This window comes from Accipiter gentilis, chromosome 24, assembly GCF_929443795.1.
Source record: "Accipiter gentilis chromosome 24, bAccGen1.1, whole genome shotgun sequence".
In the NCBI taxonomy this organism is placed as follows: domain Eukaryota; kingdom Metazoa; phylum Chordata; class Aves; order Accipitriformes; family Accipitridae; genus Astur; species Astur gentilis.
Genome location: NC_064903.1, coordinates 3,933,629 through 3,953,725, shown reverse-complemented (window position 1 = coordinate 3,953,725; position 20,097 = coordinate 3,933,629). Strand labels below are relative to the sequence as shown.

Sequence of the window (20,097 nt, the reverse complement as noted above, 5' to 3'; positions counted from 1 at the left end):
CAAATCTTGGTACGCCGAGTAGCAGGAGATGGGATTGAAGGAGATGTCTTTACCACGCACGTGTCCAACAGCTGCATCGTGCGGAGCGGGGACCAGCGAAGGGACAGCCTCAGGAGATGGTTGTGTCCGAGCGGGCTGCTCAACAGGCTTCCAGGAAAGCTCAGGGGACAGGAAAACCCAAGTCATCCCTGCGCGGCTTCTCGCTGCTCCCCGTGCAGCTCCAGCCTCCTCTCCCGGCAGACGGCTGGGCTGAAGCCGCGCCGATCGGCTCGTCGTGCTACCAGGGGCGTTGTGAAATGTCCAACCGCTCTGCTCGCACCCGTTTACAGATGGGCCACAGTTGTTTTGTTAAATAAGCCGGCTATTAGCAAGCTTCTGTAGCTTTGCTTTTTTTTTTTCTGTCTGGCCAGGTTTTTTTGGTCGTCTTGTTTCTACTCTGGCATGCCAGAGAGATTTATAGAAGCAACATCAAAAGGCCTGAAAGCGTAGGGGATGTATGTGCTAAACTGACCGCCGGCCCCCGGACTTGTCAAGCTGGTATTTATTACAGCACCGGCAACCAGGCGAGGCGACAACTATGTTAAGATCAAATTCAAAAGTCAACAGTGAAAACGCATCAAGGCTGACCACTTTCAACCAGCTTCCCCGTAACCCCTGCTCCTTCCCTCCGACAGCATGACGAGAGAGGAAAGATAAATTGGAGGCAACAGAACGCACCAAAAATTCAAGAACAAAAAGCACATTGGTCTATTGAAGACTGCGATGTAGAAAATACTCACATGACAGCAGGTTACTCACGTGCCGTTACCCTTAGATGTCTGAAAAACGGTCCAGCCAACGAAGGAGAGATGACTGGCACTGTCACTGCAGCTCAAAGTTACGGTAAGCAAGTGCTGTTAATCTGATTATTAAAAAGGTGTGAGAGTGTGCAGAGTTGTGCCCAGCTGCAGTACCAGTCAGAGGAAAAAATAAAAAGTGATGCTTAAGGGAAGAAACATGAATGACAATAATTTTATCCTGCAAAATTGCCCACAAGGAGTTGAAAACTTAAAGATGGAGGCCAAGCAGCAGCGAGGACTCGATAAGGTGAAGACTGGTTTTGTTTTATAATCAATAAAGCTTTCATACTAAGAAAATTTACTGTAAAGCAAGCAAATCAGTGGAAAAAAACCTGGAAACACAGGATCCATTCTTTCAAAACACAAAAAATATTTTTATAGCTAACTACAAACATAACGATAGACATTTACAAGTTCTCTTGGTGCATATTTACACTTACTTTTTGGTTTTCTTTCCTAGAATTAAAGCTGCCATAATCTTCAAAGACTTTAGGGCTGTTTCAACAGCTGAATTACAAAACAGCTCAGTCACAAATTACAAAATAAACTTGATGGTTTAAATAAAGAGGAAAAAATAATCCCCGTGATTCACTTCAATATAGATTTATATAGGAAAGATCATTCTCTTGACACATTTTCTAAGGTTGTGAAATGGCAAACTTCTAGTGTTTTAATTTATGCTTTGCTATTTTGGATCCTAAAGAGCAGCAGCTAACTGGTCACTCATTTCTCCCCTTTTAGACCACAACTATGCTGAAAGGGAAACTGGGTTGAAGCCATTTGCCCCCAAAGCTCCTCCTCTGCAAACGGAGGAGACCTACACGACAGGACGAGTCCTGAGCGACGTCTCTCAGGGATGAGCCCTGCTCCAGGGTCAAAGCAAAAGGGCAGCTTTTTCCCCGCTCTCCCCGGAGGCAAGGCTTGGAAGCTACTTTGCTCCAGACTGTTCTCCAGTTATTTCAGCATCTCCATTGCTGATCCTGAGCAGAGCCCGAGCTGAAAGAAAGCGAGTGTTCAAATACTTCAGAACGCGGAGCAACACAGGTTCTGCTCGAGTCAGGAGGGCAGGCGGTCGCCTGCTTCTTAAATCTCAATCGTTTAGCACAGCCCTAATGGCATAATTAGGGCAGCACAGTGCAAACCAGGTGGGTTTCAATGCTTCTGAAAGGTAAGAGATGATGTTGGAAGTCAGAGTCTAAAACCAACTTAGAATAAGATCTTTTTGAAAAGAAATGTATTTTCTTCATAAATACAGTACAATTACATTTTACATTGTCTTTTTACTTTCTAGACATAAAAATGCTAGCTTTTAAAAAAAGAGTTCCTATACAAATACATGAAAAGAGACCCCCCTCCCCATAGCCCCCGCCCCTGGCATGGAGCAAAACCATCGGCCGCGGTGCAAAGAAGCACAGTGAATCCCCAGCTAACCTGTGCCAGCCCTCGTAGGGAGGGAGAGAAACCCAAATTGCCCCCCTGGGGTTTTGCTTGCCCTGACTGCACTGAGTTTGTACCGCCACCATTTTATAATCAATAGAAAAAGCACATTGTCTGGCCACGGTTGTCGGGATTCACTGTACGGGTGTCACGGCTCACGGGACGCGGTTGTTACACATCTCCCGCGCTGCTGGTCGTCGGTGTGGGCTGCTGGAGCAGGAGGTGACCTTGGAAACGGTGCTGGCCTAAAACTCTGCAAGTCCCCTCACTCAGGCAGCCTCAAAACCAAAGCAAGGCGAATGCCAGTTTTCAGCCTCTTACTCTACAAACTTGCCAACAGAGGCAGAGACCACACATAACGAATTTCAGCCCCCTGACAGTACTTGCTGACCTCAGCCACCCTTTGCAGACTCACGAGGAGCAACTCACAGATCCCCATGAGTCTCCAGACCACAGACAGATAATTGCTGCTCTAGACCCCCCAAGAGTTGCCAGGTAGGAGCTATTTTAAGTTAATAATGACATACAGCCAGATGGGAACAAAAGCCTCTAGATCTCAGGCAGTTCCCTGAGCCATCAAATCCCAAAGGAACTGCCCAAGGGAAGGACTTGGGAGTTTGGCCATTCTGTAAGCAGTGAAAGGAAAGAGGAAAAATAACTAAACTTGATTTTCTTGTTTTGTTCTACAAGGAAGAATATGTGGCTTTCTTTATAAAAGCTACAATTCTGCTTCTAATACCCGAGTTTAAGAAAAACTCTTAGTCTAAAATTTTGGTTTGCAAAGGTCATTGCAATCATTGTGTTAAAAATCACTTTCTACTAGAAATAAGCTCTACAGAAGGAAAAGGAACTAGGTGTGCAGTTTGTCTCCTTAAAGCAGTTGCTGTTTTAAAAACAAAATAAAAATCTGTACAGAGAGACTGAAGACTATAGTACACATCTTCCTCAAAGCAAGCAGCTCTTTTACATTCACATCAGGATGGCTCTGAGGAAGCTCGAGGGAAAGAATACATTCCTGATGGCTCCTAGTTTGTCAGCACAGGAAAATGACCTCAAACTTCCATGTCAAAAGTTCTGGGGGTTTTGCTTTTGCAAGAAATCAAAACTACAAAATAGGGCACAGAACCTGACCTAAGCAATGGAAAACTCCACCATCTTCTTCCAAATTTATTCCACGGGCACAGAACTGTTAAGGCTCCTGCAATCCTGATGGCTTGGGCTGTCAGACTGCCTGGCTTCCATTTTTGGAGGAGACAGTTGCTGTACATAATCTGTGTTTTCTTCACAGAAAGCTATTATGTCCTTTTTTCTTTGTAAAAATAGATTACAGTGGCATTCAGTTTGAAAACAATGAGCTGCAAGGAGGATAAACAAATTATTTTTACCTAGTCCAGCTGAACAGCCAATACACATTGGGGAAAATCAGTTTTCTAAAACAGATTTTATCTGTAAAGAACCCAAATTTTCCTAGACGTTTTAAAATTAATGTGAATCAAGCGAGTTGGAAGTGTTTATCAAGCCCTGCAGTTGCAAAACTTCTTTCCTGCTGCTGAGAAGCACTTGTAAAGATGGAATATCATTTTTCCTGACTTTAAAAGAACAGAAAAGCACTCAAATATCCGTCCCCCTCTCTCACGCAGACACTCAATGGCATTTGATCTCCCTTACTGTTCATTCTAAGCCCAAACCACAAAATATAATACAGAAAATCATGCTGAAATGGCAGAAAGATGGACACCTTAGAGTTAATGAGAAAAGCTTCTCCTGCATTTCCAACAGCTATGGAGGAGGAAGAGAAATCACTTCAAATCATCCAGAGTGGGCATTACTTCATATAATGGGATGGAATTAAGCCAAGAGAAGTAAAAGTAAGACATTCTCAGAGATGAGAATGAAGAGGCTATGAACAGTTTGTCTAGAAAAGGGTGGAGGACTAATTCAGACAGATTATTAGGATACACTTAGGGAAGGACTACCACAGTGTCCAGAAGGACGCTGTCCCCTATGGCAGAGACAGTCAAAGCCTTAGAGTGCAGCTCTGAAGTGTCTTAAGTAGTGGTGATGGAAGGGAGTTTGTGCTGCCTGTTAGAGCAGTCACTGGTAACGCCAGGCTAGTTAGACTTAGTTCCTATCTTACCATATGCATTTTGCCATCTCCAACTTCTGTGGGTCTAGGAATGCAGCCTGAAGAACATTAACAAGCAGCAAATCTGCTAGAAATGATTGAAGTGTTTTCCTGGTTTTTTTTAAGCCATTATCACTAGAAGACAAAGAGAATCCAACTCATGGCTGATCTTTAGGCACTGCTACGTCACCCGTGCAGCAGACAGAAGGGACCTCCTTTCACCTCCCAACCCGCCACCGTGAAATTCATGTTACAGTCTGTGGATCCGGTAAGGCCATTTCAACTGGACACTATCAGTTGTGTCAGATAAGTAGGAATTGAGGACATTCACTAACTGTTCGATGACGGATTGCCGATTTTCCTCATTTCTGGGGTGAAATGATCTGAAATGAAAATCTGGCTACTTTAATGTTGCACAGAAAGCTGAGACTAGCCAGGTTCCCAAGGTGTGACCACTGGCTAATTAGGTATTTTAACATTCAAGTAAAAAAAGTAGTTTTTAACAGAAATTAATATTGAAGTGTTTTAATAAAATGCAAAGACAGTAACAAAAAATACTCATTTACTTCTATTGGTCTTAATATCTCATTATAGCATCTGCAATCAAAGCATTGCTGCATCTGTGCTAGTTCCCAAAAATCTGAAAGTGAACCTGATGATTTAAATGTGCAACTTTCTTCTGTAATGCCTCTGGGACTTTCTTTAAGCTGCTCTCTCCAGTTAGATGAAGAAAAAAAAATATTTTGGAAGGAGAGAATTTGCCATCTGAAACTTTACACAGAGCTTCTCTTTAAAGCTCTACTTTTGAAGCTTTGCTATATGAAGAAGAATCTAGTATCTCCAAGAAGGAGAGACATACAAAGTAGAAGGGCATTTGAAATATAGAAAAATCTGCTACAGAGAAAGATCTCCACAGATGCAGTAGATTAAGTTGCTAACACTGAAAAGCAACAGGGCTTGCCACTTGCACTATGGTAAATCTGGAGTTCCACTAAAGCCAATGGCATTACAATGGCAGAAATCTGATCTAACAGATCAAGACTGAGCCTGTAAACTCTCCTTTTTTAATTTATGTAAAACATGAATGCAATATATTATTTACTATCCACTGTATAAATTATTGAAAAAGTACTTAAGTATAAAAGTGTGGCAAATCTTTCAATTAAACTAAAAAATGTGAAATGCGACATTAATCACCGGAGTCATTTTTTTTAATAAAGAAATAACACAATTTGGGAAGTTAAAAAAAAAATAATGTTACCACACTGAAAATGAAAATCTTTCCAGCCTATGAATGTGAAATACCTATTCTGAGTTCTTACACTGAGTGTAAAGAGAAATCTCCCTTGATCACAGCTCAAATTTATAAAAGTTTCTCAGAACACCTGTATTCTAAAACCATTAAGTGATGGTCACAACTAAGTCCCTGGTTCTGATCATTATAAGGCCATTATGCTTACCTTACTGTGTTCAAGCTACACATTTAACCAACAGCTGTGAGAGCAGGTACTTCTGTTTAAGAGACTTTAAAAACACTGAAATGAACTAGCAGATGTAGTGCACCTAAGTTCTTGTTTTTTCTCCAGATGTTACCAGATCCATTATTTAAAAAATAAAGGGGGAAACTTTCAAAGAACAAGTGTTACGGGTTTTTTATAATTTAGAGCAAATTATAAATTAACCTGTCCATACTTTTGAGACATAATATACAAGAGCAAACAGCTGAGTGTTCTTTTATTACTCAGGTATGACAATTTTTTCCCAACAAAAATGTCTTTTAAAAATTTCTTGCTACTGTATCCCAGCTCAGATCCTGGTACAGCCTTTCAGATGAGGTATTCTACCATCTCTCCATCTGGGAGGTCCTGCCCCATGGTCTGAACAGGGGCTTTTCTTTCAAGAGTGCTGGAGTGGAAAAGTGGCCCATCTACGTGATGAGGAAAAACAAGAGACAGACAATCAAAAGCTGTAACTTCAATGAGGTTAGAAAAATGATGTTAACATTTTAAAAGTCATCTTCTATCATTGGCCGAAAGACAGCTCACAACTCCTTATTTTGTTTTAAAAAATTCAATTCTTCATGTATATAGCCAAACAAATAAAAATATTTTATCAAATTCCCTTTGGGTATCTCCCACTGGTACACAATGGCATATAAAACTGGAGTGACTGCATTTAAACCAATGTAGTCAGTGTAGACTTTCACCACAAAACCTGTTCCCCTATCTCCCTCGATACCCATTAAATAGCATACCATGGGCAAGATGCACAGCAGACCAGCCAAATTCACTCTTCCATAAAGAACAACATAATTGTAATGTGTCTGTAAGTAGAAGAGGCAAGGTTGTGTAATCTGCATTGATTTGGCAGAGTGGGCTGGAAAATGAGCAGCTCTTGCCAGCTCGGAGCTCTGTGGGAAGCAAATTCAGCTTCTGTGACAGTCACTGTCAACTGGATCTACTTGTGCCAATACTGAAGTCGGTCCTGCGACTGGGACAGTATAATAACGAGACAGCTCTATCACGATAGTTACCTTTCCTTCTTCTTCCTCCCCCTTACCTGAGTCCACTTTGCTTTGAATACCCACTAAAATGCAATGGCCAGTTTCTACGGCCCATTTTCATACACTGTTTAAACCCCACGTGCTACTTGCAATTTACTTCAGAGTAGACACTGACTCAGAGACTATCCAGGGATTTGCATATAACTGCTCCAATTCTTAAACCTTGCTATACCTCTCCACCCAGTGTGTCCATGCTTATGCTACCACTCTTAAGGCTTTTTTTCCTTCAGGGCATTTGAGACCTCTCAGAACATTGTCAAGCTTGCCTCTGAAACCCATCTGTCCTCATAAAAACTAAACCCACTTTTCCTGAATGGAAAAAGAGATGGCAGGGCCTGCCCCGCAGAGCAGAACTGTTGGCAAGACCATGGCAGGGGCCCCTCTGGGAGAGCAGCTGAGCTTTGTTACCTGTTTTATCTGCGCTGTAGGCCAGGTTGGTACTGGGGAGTCGTCCTGGTGTGGGAGCTGCAGTGGAAGGTGCAGCTTTGCTTTGCTCATTCCCCCGGTCAGTCTGGGTGCTGCAGTCTCTGCTGCCTGTTTTTGAGTGGGCTGACAGCAATGGTGTGGAAGGAAGGACAGGAGAGGGGGTGGAGGGAATGGATTCGGAGCGATATTCTGTTCCCAGCAGAACACCTTTGTGGAAAAAGGGAAGGAAATTTCACAATCCCAGAAAACTAACTGGTATCAGTTCTGTACCCCTCTGTAGTACTTGCTCTAGGATCTGGAAAGTGCTCCATGCTTCAGCAGACAGCACTAATTTACCTTTCTATAGCACCTTTCAGCACTGGTTGCTGAAGTACCTGAAGAATAGCAGTATCCTCATGTTGCTGCATGCAAAGATACTCAGTGGGCACTAACACCTTATTTCCCTGTCTCTAACCAGTGGCCCATCTATGGCAGAATAAATCTGCACACTCTGAAATCAGCTACAACAGATTCTCATTTACATTTCAGGGTCTTTTAGTTTCATAGGGAGGGCCTTTGGGCCTAACTTCCCCAGGAAAAAAAAAAAAAATCATCTAAGATCTGCTTTGTTACAAAGCATTTTCTCTGAACAATGGTGTTGAGCCATTCCAGACAGGAGTCATGTTAGTGCAGGCACAACACTACAGGATAGCAATCCTGGTTAGTATCTCTGCTCCTATTCAAGGAGACTTTGCAACTTCAGACAGCTGTAACAACCCAGCTGAAAGCAAGGGCTTGGGAACTCTGAACACTTTATCTCAAATATCCCTGAAGTCAGGTACCAAATTGGGAATAAAGGCTTACATATTTTAATGACAGGGCCTGGACATCAGAAGTCACTATTTCCCAAAAGTGACTAAACCAAACAGTTGTTCTAAATGTCTCCCATCTTGCTTGCAGTCAGCTTTACTGCACGCTAGGCCAGCTGATGTGTCTGTCCAACACACCTTCTTCCTTCTGCTGCTCCTGCCTCCCCTCTAAGCAGTGACTTGCAAATCTGGATTGCCACTGTTATTTAAAAATTACCTAGGCTGCCTTTCCAGCTCTTGTCCTCCCTCTTCTCTTCCAGAATGGGAGTGCTGCTCAGTGTTGACGAGTGGGACAGCAAGCCCGAGCCAGCATTCGAAATGGACATCAGTGACTTGGCAGGTCTCATTGAGGAGAGCTGGTCTGTCTTACCAGGCTCCTTCCGGGAGCGCTGCTGCAGGACTTTGATCATAGCATCCTTCTCAATGATCTGAGCGTGCAGAGTCTTAATCCTTTTTGAGAAATACAAAGAACAATGTACTTGTACTCCTGTCTCCTTGGACTGAGGCCTCAGTGCCCCCATGGCTGTGACTAGGACTCCCTCAGGCATTTGGGGAGGCAGAGAGAGGATGCCAGTCAGCTTATTGCCCTGAATACTGGCTGCTCACTGGCCCACCAGAGCAGATCATGCATGACACTTTCTGTATACATGCATGAGAGAAAGGCACTGAGATACCCACCCACCTTTGGCTACTGGAAGTCGCTCTAAACAGCCACGGAAGGGGCTTTGAGACAAAGCTGAGAGTTATGGGCAGTGCATGACAGCAACAGAAAGAAGAGGATTAACACACTTTGGGGAGCCTGCACTGGACCTAACCCCAGGGAAAACAGTTCTGTGAGACTGTTAAGAGGTGGCTGGAGCCTGGGGTCTGATGAAGATGCCCTGAAGAGAGAAGAACAAGAAGCTAGATGCAAAAAATCTAAGATGACTTTTTTGCATTAGCCCTCGGTATCAAGACAGGTTTTGGATTGCTATGTAGATACTTTCTTGGCCAAATGAGCGTCTGGCATCCTACATCGTTGCTATTGGTGAAGACACAAGAATTTCTGCTTCCAAGGCGTCTACCCAGACAATTAATTTAAAATCCCTGTCCTAAAGAAGCCAGATAGGACCAAACTGTATTTTACCTTCCCTCCATGTCGAGACACCTCCTGTTGGCAAGCAGGATCTCCTCCTCCTCCTTCTGAATGCGAGCTTCCAGCGAGGTGTCATAGCTAGGGTTAGGCGAGTGGCTGATCACTGTCGTGTCCCTGAGAACAAGCAGTAGAACAGATGAAGGACCATCTAAGTTTGCTGCTTTCCTCCTAACAGCACAAAATAATTTCTCAAAAGTAACAAACGAGAATATCCACTTTTTTTGAGTTGCGGCTGGCGCAGTGTCTTCCAAAAATCCAACTCCCAGCCCTAATGAAAGAAGGATTACAAAAATATGCAAGTCATTACAAGAATACTGTATACAATCTACTGTCCATCTCAGGCCAGTCTATAATCTAACTGATTCACTGTACCATTGTAAACTGATTGATGAGGCAAATTCAAGAACATGGGGAGGGGGAAGGATGGTATAGAACGCTAGGCACTTCTCTTCAATTGAAACAGTGCAAACTTTGCTTCAGCTAGAAAGCTTTTTCCCTTCCCCTTCCAACAGTATCATACAGGGAATCTGAGTATCAAAGGGAACTAGGCATGGAAATTTCTTAAGGAATCCTAATCCTAAGCAGCTTGGTCCAAAAAACTTGGACTGGACTAAAAAGAGACTGATTCCACATAGTGCCTGATGTTAACACTGTGATAGTTGTTCAGTCCACTAACCAAAACATAATGACTATTTCGTTCTACTTGTTGCTGTTCAGTCAGAACAAAGTCACTGTGCTATGCTCTGTATCACTCTATGACTCATAACATTAAGAGCATGTTACTGACATAGCTATGCATTAACATAATTAGAAAAGACAAAACACAAAAAAATTTGGAGTTACCAAGAGCTCCAATTCATTGTAACAAGAAATCTGTTTCTCAGACCCAGCAGGACTAAGAACTGTCTGGTAAATGTACCTTTAACTCTGCAAAAGTTCAAATCAGGAACAGCAAAGCACCAACGTGAAGGGCATAAGAAGGTCATTCACCAATGAAACGTAACCTGACCCGGATTCCTGCCTGTGCTGTGATTGTGAAGCATCCTTCCTGCAACCTCAACTTCTTACGGGATGCTATTTTTCACTATCAAAGAAAAGGGAAAGAAATTTGTGCACAGTGTAGATGAGGTTGCCACTGAAATTAGTGGAATCCCTCACGGCCTATATTTTTGAAGTAGATACTATAGGTGCCAACTGCGTATAAACTTGCAGAAGTATTGACACTAATGGAATACTCTCTTTTAGGGGAGAAGCAGCTAGAAGGAAATGGAAAAACAGAGGTTGGCTCTTTCCGGACTGGAAGGCATTCTTGTTCATTTAACAAAACTTGGAACAGGCCTAACACATCCCATCTCATTCCATGATAAACAATAGACCAGACCCCTACTTATCAGCGCATGCTGAAAATGTAACATGGCCTCTAAGAACAAGCAGTAGCAAGAGCCTTTAAAGAATCTCTGGGGAGGCGGAAAACAGTGCACAAGAAGAATCAATACCCTAAAATAACAGCTTGCTTCTGGAGCAAGATAAGATAAGTCTTTAAACACTAACACAGCAGATCTGCAACTTTACCTCTGTAATTCTAGCATGATCTTACGAGCTAGGAAGCCAATTGCAATAACATCCCTATTTGACTCTGCTTCATGAAACAATCTAAAATAAAATCTGCCACCAAGAACCAGAAACTAGCGAGCAATGAAATTATATGTAAGCAATACCTGACACTAAGGAGCCACACTCCAATAACAGCTCTTGTTTACCAACTAGCTGAAGCACTTGGCCATATTTACAGCCATACTAAGTGTTTCTGTACTGTTGTCTTGGAATATGAGCTTGTTACCAAATTTCAGACACCCTTCCCTTCACAACCCCACAAGCAGTGCTCTCCATATACAGCAGAATGTTCTGAGCAGAATTTCCTAGTAGATGTTTCTGGTTAGTAACCATGCTGAGGACAATACCACAAAGTAATTTGCAAAAACATTCTGGAGAACAAGTAAGCCATTCAGGGTCAATGATGTGAATCACCAAGCTTACCCCATCTCACATGACTTCAGTGAGGACTGATTCCTGTTTAAAAAAATAAAAAACCAAAACCCTTCTCATACACCTATTTTTGAATCAACAGCTTCTAGGAATGTCTCAGAACAACTCTAGTCTGGAAAATGGCTCCTGCATGTGGAGGAATCTTCCCCTGGAAAAAAGTTTCTAATTGTTGGCAATTGCACAGCTCTCAGGAAAAGCAGCCAAGCCCCACTTGCATGCAGAAGTCTGAGAAGCCATTCAGACCACAAGGCTAGGTATCATGGGAGAGTGGTGTGACAACATTCCTTGGTGGGAAATATGACATTCAACTGGAAATAGAAAATAATCCCTGTACTATGAAAAGTCTCATTTACCTCTGAGCAGCCACAGTTGCAGCTGCATCCAAAGCAAACTGTCTCATCACACTCTCCTCCAGGTATTTCTGTTCCCACTTGGTCATATCAGCTTCCAGAGCAAGAATCCTTTCTTCCTTCTCGCGCAGGAGTTCCATAAGTGCTGTGGCGTTGTACTCTGAGACGTTGGCAGTCTGAGATGTACCCTGACGCTGATTTCCAAAAGCAAAAAAAAAAAAAAAAAAAAGTCATCTCAGGATGCATCTGTAAGACTCAGGGTTGGTTTGTTTGCTTTTTGTCTGAAGGATGGGGGCTGGTCCAGAGCAGCACTGGCTTGACGCAAGAACCACCCAGAGTGAAATGCAGCGGCCTATGCCATCTTGGGCAGACTAGGTGATGGTAACGGTCTCCTTTAGAGCTTAATCTGAAACATCTCCAGGGGCAGTTCAGCCTCACTCTGTCATAACCAGGAAACAAGTTCATATAATGCAAGAAAGGCTCCTTCTATTTTCCAAATGTTGAAGCTCAAAAGTCATAAAACATCAAGCACTGCTCCCAAGAAAGACAGCTTGACTCACAGCATCCACACTAGAGTGCTTCCTAGTGCCATTCCAGAGCTGGTCAATATGAACAAGGAAATATCTGAGACGGAAAATACTCCTAAGGCCTTTTGCCATGTGCAAAGCCCCACATGTGCATCCAAGAGCTAGATCATGCTATTCAGGGCTGATGTCTACAGCCCATCCATAATGCCTGAAGTAACACAGACTTACTTCCAACATTGTTCCAGCAAGACATTAACTAGCAGATAAGGGTTATCACACCTTTAAAAAAAAATACATACAAAATATTTTTAAAGGATTTGGTTATTAAATCAATATGATCAGTGTATACCTGTGGATTAAGTAGCTAGGGATTAAAAATTCAGTTCTAAAGCAAGATTTGGAAGACAGGCAGCGTTGCCTTTCAAAACAAGAAAGAGTGGAGATTTGCTGAGCTAATAGCTCAATGGATAAAATGCATAGTTTTATATGGAAGTCTCTTCTGGGATTAGCAGGATATTTGACTTAAAAATTTTTAAAAAATAGTTCAAAAGAAAAGAAATTGGGCAGACAAGCTACTTTATGTTCAGCTCAGAATTCTTAACCGTGACATGAAAGCTATTTTTTTGTGTTGACTCAGGCTCAATGTCAAAAATTGTGGGGTTCAGAGTACCTACTCTTCCAAAGGTAACACAGAAAAAGTTTATCAAATTACTGTAACTCCTACTCAAACCAATACAAAAATACAAATAAGATTTAAATACCCATTCTTTTGCAGAGGTGGAAGTTGGGGGATAAACATAACCTGAAACTAAATGAGATTTAGAACACAGGCCTGCCATCTTATATCCAGTAAAATTTACAAACCTGACAGTTCACCTATGTTTGACATAGACTGAAATAAAACTAAAACTTCTCATCCAGTTCATAACACCACTGCACAATCTCCTTCTCATTCATTCTTTTCACTGAAAAAGACTCACGTTACAATCGTAAGAATATACTCTACGTGAAGCTCCCATCCATTTCCATCAACTGCATTTATAGAATTAGTTTTGCTGGTTTTGTTTGGTTTGTTTTTTTTAAATGCAAAGGCTTTTTGAAGGGCCTCTTTTCAGGCCAGCTGTTAATGAATTTTATATAAAATCTCAAACTGTGAGCAACATTTTTTAAATTATTTAGAAGTAAATATAACCAGCTTACTTAAAGATAGAACACCATCTAGCTATATGGCTATGTCTGAATCTTGCCATGTGACAAATCCCCTATTGCTCTCTTATCTAAATTTTCTGGTTGGAACAGAGAATTAAATTAAGTAAAAACAATACAATGGCCAGCAAATCCATGATTCTAGCTACCAAAAGAAAAATTCGTTAATTTTACAAGACAGAGAAAACCAGTGCCCTTCTTTTATTTGTGGTGTGGGTTATACTCTACAATCCTACAAGAAACCTAGTATGGCACAGGGAAACAGCAGGTACCTGCTGCATCCGGAGAGATTCCAGCTCTCTCTCCAGCCGGGTCCGCAGCCTATGTTCCAGCTGTTCCCGTTTCTCACACGCTGCCTGCAGCTGAACCAAGGCCTGCTGCATCTTCTCCACCTTCTCAACATAGACCTGCTTCTTTTTGAGCTGAAACAAAGGAAGAAAATGCAGCATAAGTTAAATAATGAGAACAAGCAAGTGAACTTCTGGCTTTGTAAACACTGCAGAGCACAGAAGCACCAGCTGGGAAGAACATGTCCAGATGACTGCTGTCAGTGTGCCTCAGACTCCTACTCTGGACTCGATACTCAGGATGTTACAGGTCTTTCCCACCTCTGCTTTCCTGCAAGGGACATTTGTTCTTTTTGTCCTCAGCAACCCCTTAGTAATGATGGGGAAACTGAGGTAATTATCTGTTGCAAATGATTGAGAACAGCAATGGGCTAGAAAGGGCATCTGAGTTCATAATAAAGAGTGTTTAAATGCATTGATGTATTACCAAAGTAACTGTAGCAAAGACAGCATTTAGAGCTGGTCCACAACCTGGGGACACTTTTCAGTGCAATATTGAAAACTGCTGGCAGTGTTTTTATGAGATTAAGCAGAAACTGAATCAAAACTTGCAGGATCCTATTCCAGTCCCATAACTATAAAATAATGAATAGGATCAAAGCATAGACTAGACGTGGCCTGTGCTCTCTCCATACTGCAGCCAGTTTTATTCTAGCAGTCTGGACATGCATCTCCGTCATCTTCGCCCAGTGTGACCTGAGAGCTCCTGCTCCGTTTCTTGCCCCTGAGCTTCTGTCCTCCTCTATCATTCATCCTGCAAACCAAGCTGCTATCCTGCCTCAGGGTAAGCAATGACAACTACCATGCTGAGACCCTCAATAACTGTCTTAGCAAGGTTAATCCACAGTTCAGGCAGAATAAAACCAAACTAAAATATGAATTAAAAAAAAGAATAAAACACACCCAAGGCCCAGCTCTGTTCTAATACATGGAATACTGCACACCTATGGACATAATTTTCTGTTAAGGAGAAAACTAATAATCACAATTAGCTGGCCTTCTGCAGCAAATCTGGGGCATTGCTTTTTTAGTTATGATTGTCATAAACCCTGAAATACAAAAATAGCAGGAAGAAGGCAACTTTTCCCAACAGTCAGAGCCAAAGTCTAGAAAAGCACGACAATGCAAAACACAGACTCCCTTATGTGAGTTCAAAGAGCTACTCTACAGCTTCATGGAAGAAAAGTCCACTGAGGGATATTAAAGACAAAAGACACCACTTTTGGCTCAGGAAGTCCTTCTTGGAAGCAGAAAGTATTCTGGGAAAGTATTGCTGTTTGTTGGCCCCATTCTGATAGCGTTCCCTAGAAATCTGCTTTAAGTTTCGGCAGAGACAGGATACTAGGCTTGCTGGGCTTTGATCTGAACAACATGAGCCTTTCTTATATTGTACCTTCCTTCCAAAAAGGTCTTATCATGTGTTTCTTCAAAATTTTCTCTTTTCATGCTCTTGTTCCTTGAGGCAATCTAGAGACTGCAATGTGAATAGCAGAAAGAGAAAAATCTCCAAACTCTAGTAATCACAGACATGGTATCCTTTTCTTCTCTTCATAAAGTCAGCAGGCATCTAATCTCACAGCATGAATGTTGCTGCCCTGGAGGATTTTCCCCAAACAAGTATTTTATAATAAAAGTTACAATAAATAGTGAGTAATCCAGCCAAAGGCCTTCCCACCAGTGCATGTACAGTAGAAAGGTATTTTTATTCTTTGATTGCTCAAGACTTCATGCTTGTTTGGAATGGGAGGAACAAGAACATTTTAATACAACTTAATATTCCACTGCTGCTCTGCAGAAAATCAATACAAATGTTATACTTAATAGATCTTTTTATTCCAGATCATAGTGCTTAATTACACTGATTTAAACTTTCTCAGACTCCAGTAAAGTGTAGATTAATGCACTAGTTTTACACTTAGATTAACAGCAACTCAAAGTAGTTCTGTAACTAGCCAAAAAATGATAAACTATGAGTCAGCAGCAGAACCTAGAAATGGAAAGTACTCAGTATCTTGGTTTTGCATATGAGCTTACTGACCTGGACAAGAGTAAGGAACAACCTAATAAATTTGCTAGTGGCAAAATATCATGCATCGAGCTGAATAATAATCTCTTGAAAATCAGCTCTCGTCCCCCACTCTTCTGTGTAAAAAATTAAGGAAGGAAGGCTGGATATTTGGTCTCTTATTACCTACCACAAAGCATTTAAATTTCTGAAAAGTTTTTTAACACACAGGTAAAATCCTCCTTGCAAAAGTAGCCACCGACAACATTTTACTAGTTTCATAATTAATAAACCTGAGTATGCGTATATGTGGATTAACGTTTTGGCCTGCATTCAAAGAATACCAAGAGCCCAGCCAAAAAAAGAATTAGGACACAGAAATTCCACTGAAACATTCACTTTGAAAGTGCACCCATAAGCCAAACCTGCAGGTGAAATGTTGCAACACAAGCTGTTGCCCAACTTACCAGTGCTGCCTGCACATGCCTAACTCATGCACCAGACCTAAAGTACAGGCACAGCTTGTTCAGTGGCTTTTCATGAAGACAACTTTTTTTTTCTCCTTCACAAAATACACTTCATCTTCCAGCATCAGGAAGAATTAGGAATGTTAGAAAAATTGGGGAGGAGGTGGGAGGGGGGTGTATTTTTTTTAATGGCTTAAAACCAGAATTAAATCAGGAATCCCTCAAATAATTTTCCATTTTTTGGAACACAGATGTTCAGTAAGCTTTACAGGCATGCATGTGCTCCAGACAACTCAGCTTTCCTAAGGTGTCTTTTGACACAATTATCCTTTATATATGAGATTGTTTCATTTCATGTACTCGCTGCACTCAGTCAACTCACTGCATATTCTGGCAGTGTCATTTATTTAGAGCTCTGCCATCTCTGCTACTGCAAGTATTTGTGAGGAACAATTTACCTTTCTGTGAACCAGAATTCTCCACAAGTGGTAGCACTGAAATCTAATTTAGTTATTTATTTATTTAAATCTTTCTGACTTTATCTGTTATCTCAATGTAAAGAGGATCAGGAATCATTCTTCCAAGCACAGAGGGATTTCATTACCATAAATTGAGAGTATGATCATGTTTTCCTAAGACGGGAATTGGAAACAGTTTCCTGAGTATTGCCAGGGTGCTGCAGACATAAATGAGATGGAGGAAAAAAATGCAGCATGCTGAGGCTTGTTCTTGGTCATTTGCCATGGATTCCCCACCCTCTCTCTTCCAGCAAAGAACTGAAACTGGCTGCTTGGTGCCAAGGGCCACAGTAACATCTACCACGGGGGAGATGGCATCAAAGGATGCTGGAATTCTCAACAGGCCTTGCAGTGAACACGTGCTCTAGATAAGAGTTCATTCCTGAAGCTTTACAAGGATGCAGTCACGCCCTTCAGTATATAATTTTAAATAAGTTTGACAAGATAGTAATTTTCCTTTTGATGGTACTGCATTTAACTAATAAGCAAGCTCATGCTCACATAATGTATTGTAACTATTTTGCCTTGAAGGGTGCTCTGAAAATGCAAAGCATTCTACTCATAATAGTATCTTTATTATAACACCTCTTTAAGATGGTAAGATCTCAAATAACCTCAGTGCACGTCTGGAAGCTCAGCACGACTGTATGCCTTCCCAGCATTTCCTACAGCACATGGCAAACTTTAATCATGTGCATATCTTCTCCAGGTCAATCCCTAACTGCTTTGGAAAATGTCCTAACCAAGTATCAGAGGTCAGGCTTTAACTCAACAAGATTTTCTAATTAAACCATTGTAAACAAGAGCATCACTCTCCAGTTCACATCCACTACAATGCTCGCATAAATTCTGCAACAGGACCAAAGACAAGAAAAATAAAGAAGGCAAGGACTGGCTTGGGACTCTGCAGAAATCTAGTATGCAAAAGTGCGAACTGATGCAGAGAATATCCCTGAAACATTCCCTGGCCTCCTGATCAAGTATTTCTATCTTCATTTTATTTCCTCTATCCCTTGTCAAGATTGCTTTCTGCAGTTGAGAGCCAGCTGGGAGAAGCAGGATACGCTTGGGATTTGGAGGCTTCCTTGCTCACAAGAGTCTGGCTGACCCAAAGAGCAATCTGTTTCCAAGTTAGTCAGAAAGATTTACTGCCTGAGAATGTCCGCACACCAATATCCCCAAACTGCAGGGCTTCCAGCAATGGAATATGAATCAATCACTCTAAACATACAATGAAATGATTAAACAAATTCACTAAACCTAGAAAACAAACTAGTCCTCAGAACCTTTTCACAGGAAAATTTCCTAAGACAACTTAATGCCTGGCAGCAGGCAACCTGCAGGTTTCTCTGCTACAGAGAGCACTCGCATGGTCTAAAATCAATGGCCAAGGACAAAGCGCTCCTGTCAGAAATAGGGACATTTGATTATTACTACAACTGCCCAGCAGAAAATGGATTAACATTCTAAAAGCCAAACAAATCCTGTTCCTTCATCTGATTTAGGCTTCGACAAACCATGCAATCTCTTCCAGGGATCCCAGGTCCTTGCATAAGAAAGGCTCTGAAAAGTGCACGGAGTTTTCATGCACACAGCACGGGGAGCAGGGGTGTACAGGAATGAGGAATTTTCACTGTCAAGTCACTAGAAGCAAGGGAGGTAGAGACTGTAACATCGTCCAGACTGGAGCTGCCTCTGCAGGACAAACACAGTCCTGGACATAGCAGGTGAGGGGGAAGGAAGGATCTTCTTTTGTAAAGAGATTCATCGCTTCCAGATGCGTTACTCAGCAAAGAGTTTTTCTGGGGAAGAAGAGAAGACTTCCTGCATAGCTAGCAATGATTCAGAAACTCTCCCAGGCATTTTGACAAACCCAGCCATTACCCTCTTCATCTTGGACAGCTCCTATTTCAGCAAATTGGTAACACTCGTCAGCATCTGCTTGTCTCCCACCCACTATTTCTGATGTCTTCAAAGTCCTTTGTTTAATATATTCAGGGTGTTTTCATTACATTCTGGTTTATCCTAAAGCTGAATCCATTCAGATGCAGCTGAAAATGTGTTTCCCCACAAGAATTTGCCTGCTATGGCAGAAATGTAGTTTAAAAAAAAAAAGACAGCAAGCACGTTTAAACTACGTCTCCCTCTTGCAGTTGGAATATATTCCTCTAGGATGCCTTTGAACCCTCAGTTTGTTTGAATTCAGGCCCAATAAGGCGCCACTGGCCTCAGCAAGAACTCATGCTGAAGCAATTTGGTAACACTATCCTCTTGCTAGGGAATAGTGTTCGTTGCACGGGAATGTCATAATGTCGTCTCTCCGTTTGTTTGTGTTAAAGTAAGTTATAACTCTGAAAGCCACCTCTGGAAAATTACTAACAGGCAGAATATGAGAGGTAGCGACAGGGCAATAAAAAGCCAGTTCTGCATTGTTACAAGAATGCAGGTCATTACAAACATACACACATACTAGTTACAGGGAAGAGAGGGAGTTTTCTTTCCTCTCCACCCTACCCATTCATGAATGATAAGCCATCCAAAAACTGTCTCCTTTAAAAGCAACTCTGTCCTGAAAGGAGTAGTTATGTAGCTCTGAGATTCTAAGTATTTAAGCGAGACAAAGCTGTGGAGACTAGGAATATCTTTTTATAGACCCAGAGAAGTGACTGGAAAAAAACAGACAAGCCTTCAAGCACACAAACTCTCCTTTGGGTCTCTTCCCTACAAGCCAGAGCTCTGTTCTGAAAGTATCTCAGACACAGCATATAAAGTACAATAGATGTCATTTGGAAATGAATGTTCCTACATTTCCCCAGAGACAGAACCATCACTGTTATCAGAAATAGTGTGCTATTTCTCTCCACAATAGCTGAGTGGGAAATGAATATATTATATTAGCTCTGATATCTGGTTTATGTTGAATTCTGATGGCTGAAAGATCTTATCGCTTCTAAATACAAGCCACTTTTAGAAAAGATATTTCATTCAAACTTCTTCCCTTTCCCCAGCCCCCAATTTGCACCCATTAGAGAGGATGTCTGGCTTCTCTTTCCATTGCAAGGTGTGCACATGAGGATGGCAAAGAGTAGATATAAGTATCTTCTTAGTGGTAGTCACTATTTTTCAAAGCTGTCTCCTTAAGGCACTCATTAAAACAGTGGCTTGTAAAGTGGTGGAGCAAAGGAGTAGAAGTTACGCTACTACAAAAAAAAACCCACAAACTTTTTTCAAGTTGAAGTGTGGTCTTGCATGGTATGA

At 41.7% G+C, this 20,097-nt stretch overlaps 1 protein-coding gene across 4 annotated transcripts in view; it reads right to left on the bottom strand.

Moving 5' to 3' along the window:
• Positions 1–4,910: 4,910 nt before the first annotated feature.
• AMOT (angiomotin) overlaps positions 4,911–20,097 on the bottom strand; it is a 62,009-nt gene continuing 46,822 nt past the window's right edge. For all 4 annotated transcript variants that reach the window (XM_049827844.1, XM_049827846.1, XM_049827843.1 and 1 more), the window contains 6 exons: positions 13,775–13,924; positions 11,773–11,963; positions 9,365–9,487; positions 8,456–8,688; positions 7,373–7,597; positions 4,911–6,328 (listed from right to left, as the gene is read on the bottom strand). In XM_049827844.1, coding sequence (XP_049683801.1) covers positions 6,228–6,328; positions 7,373–7,597; positions 8,456–8,688; positions 9,365–9,487; positions 11,773–11,963; positions 13,775–13,924 — 1,023 coding nt within the window. In that variant the 3' untranslated portion in view covers positions 4,911–6,227. The remainder of the gene's footprint in view (positions 6,329–7,372; positions 7,598–8,455; positions 8,689–9,364; positions 9,488–11,772; positions 11,964–13,774; positions 13,925–20,097) is intronic.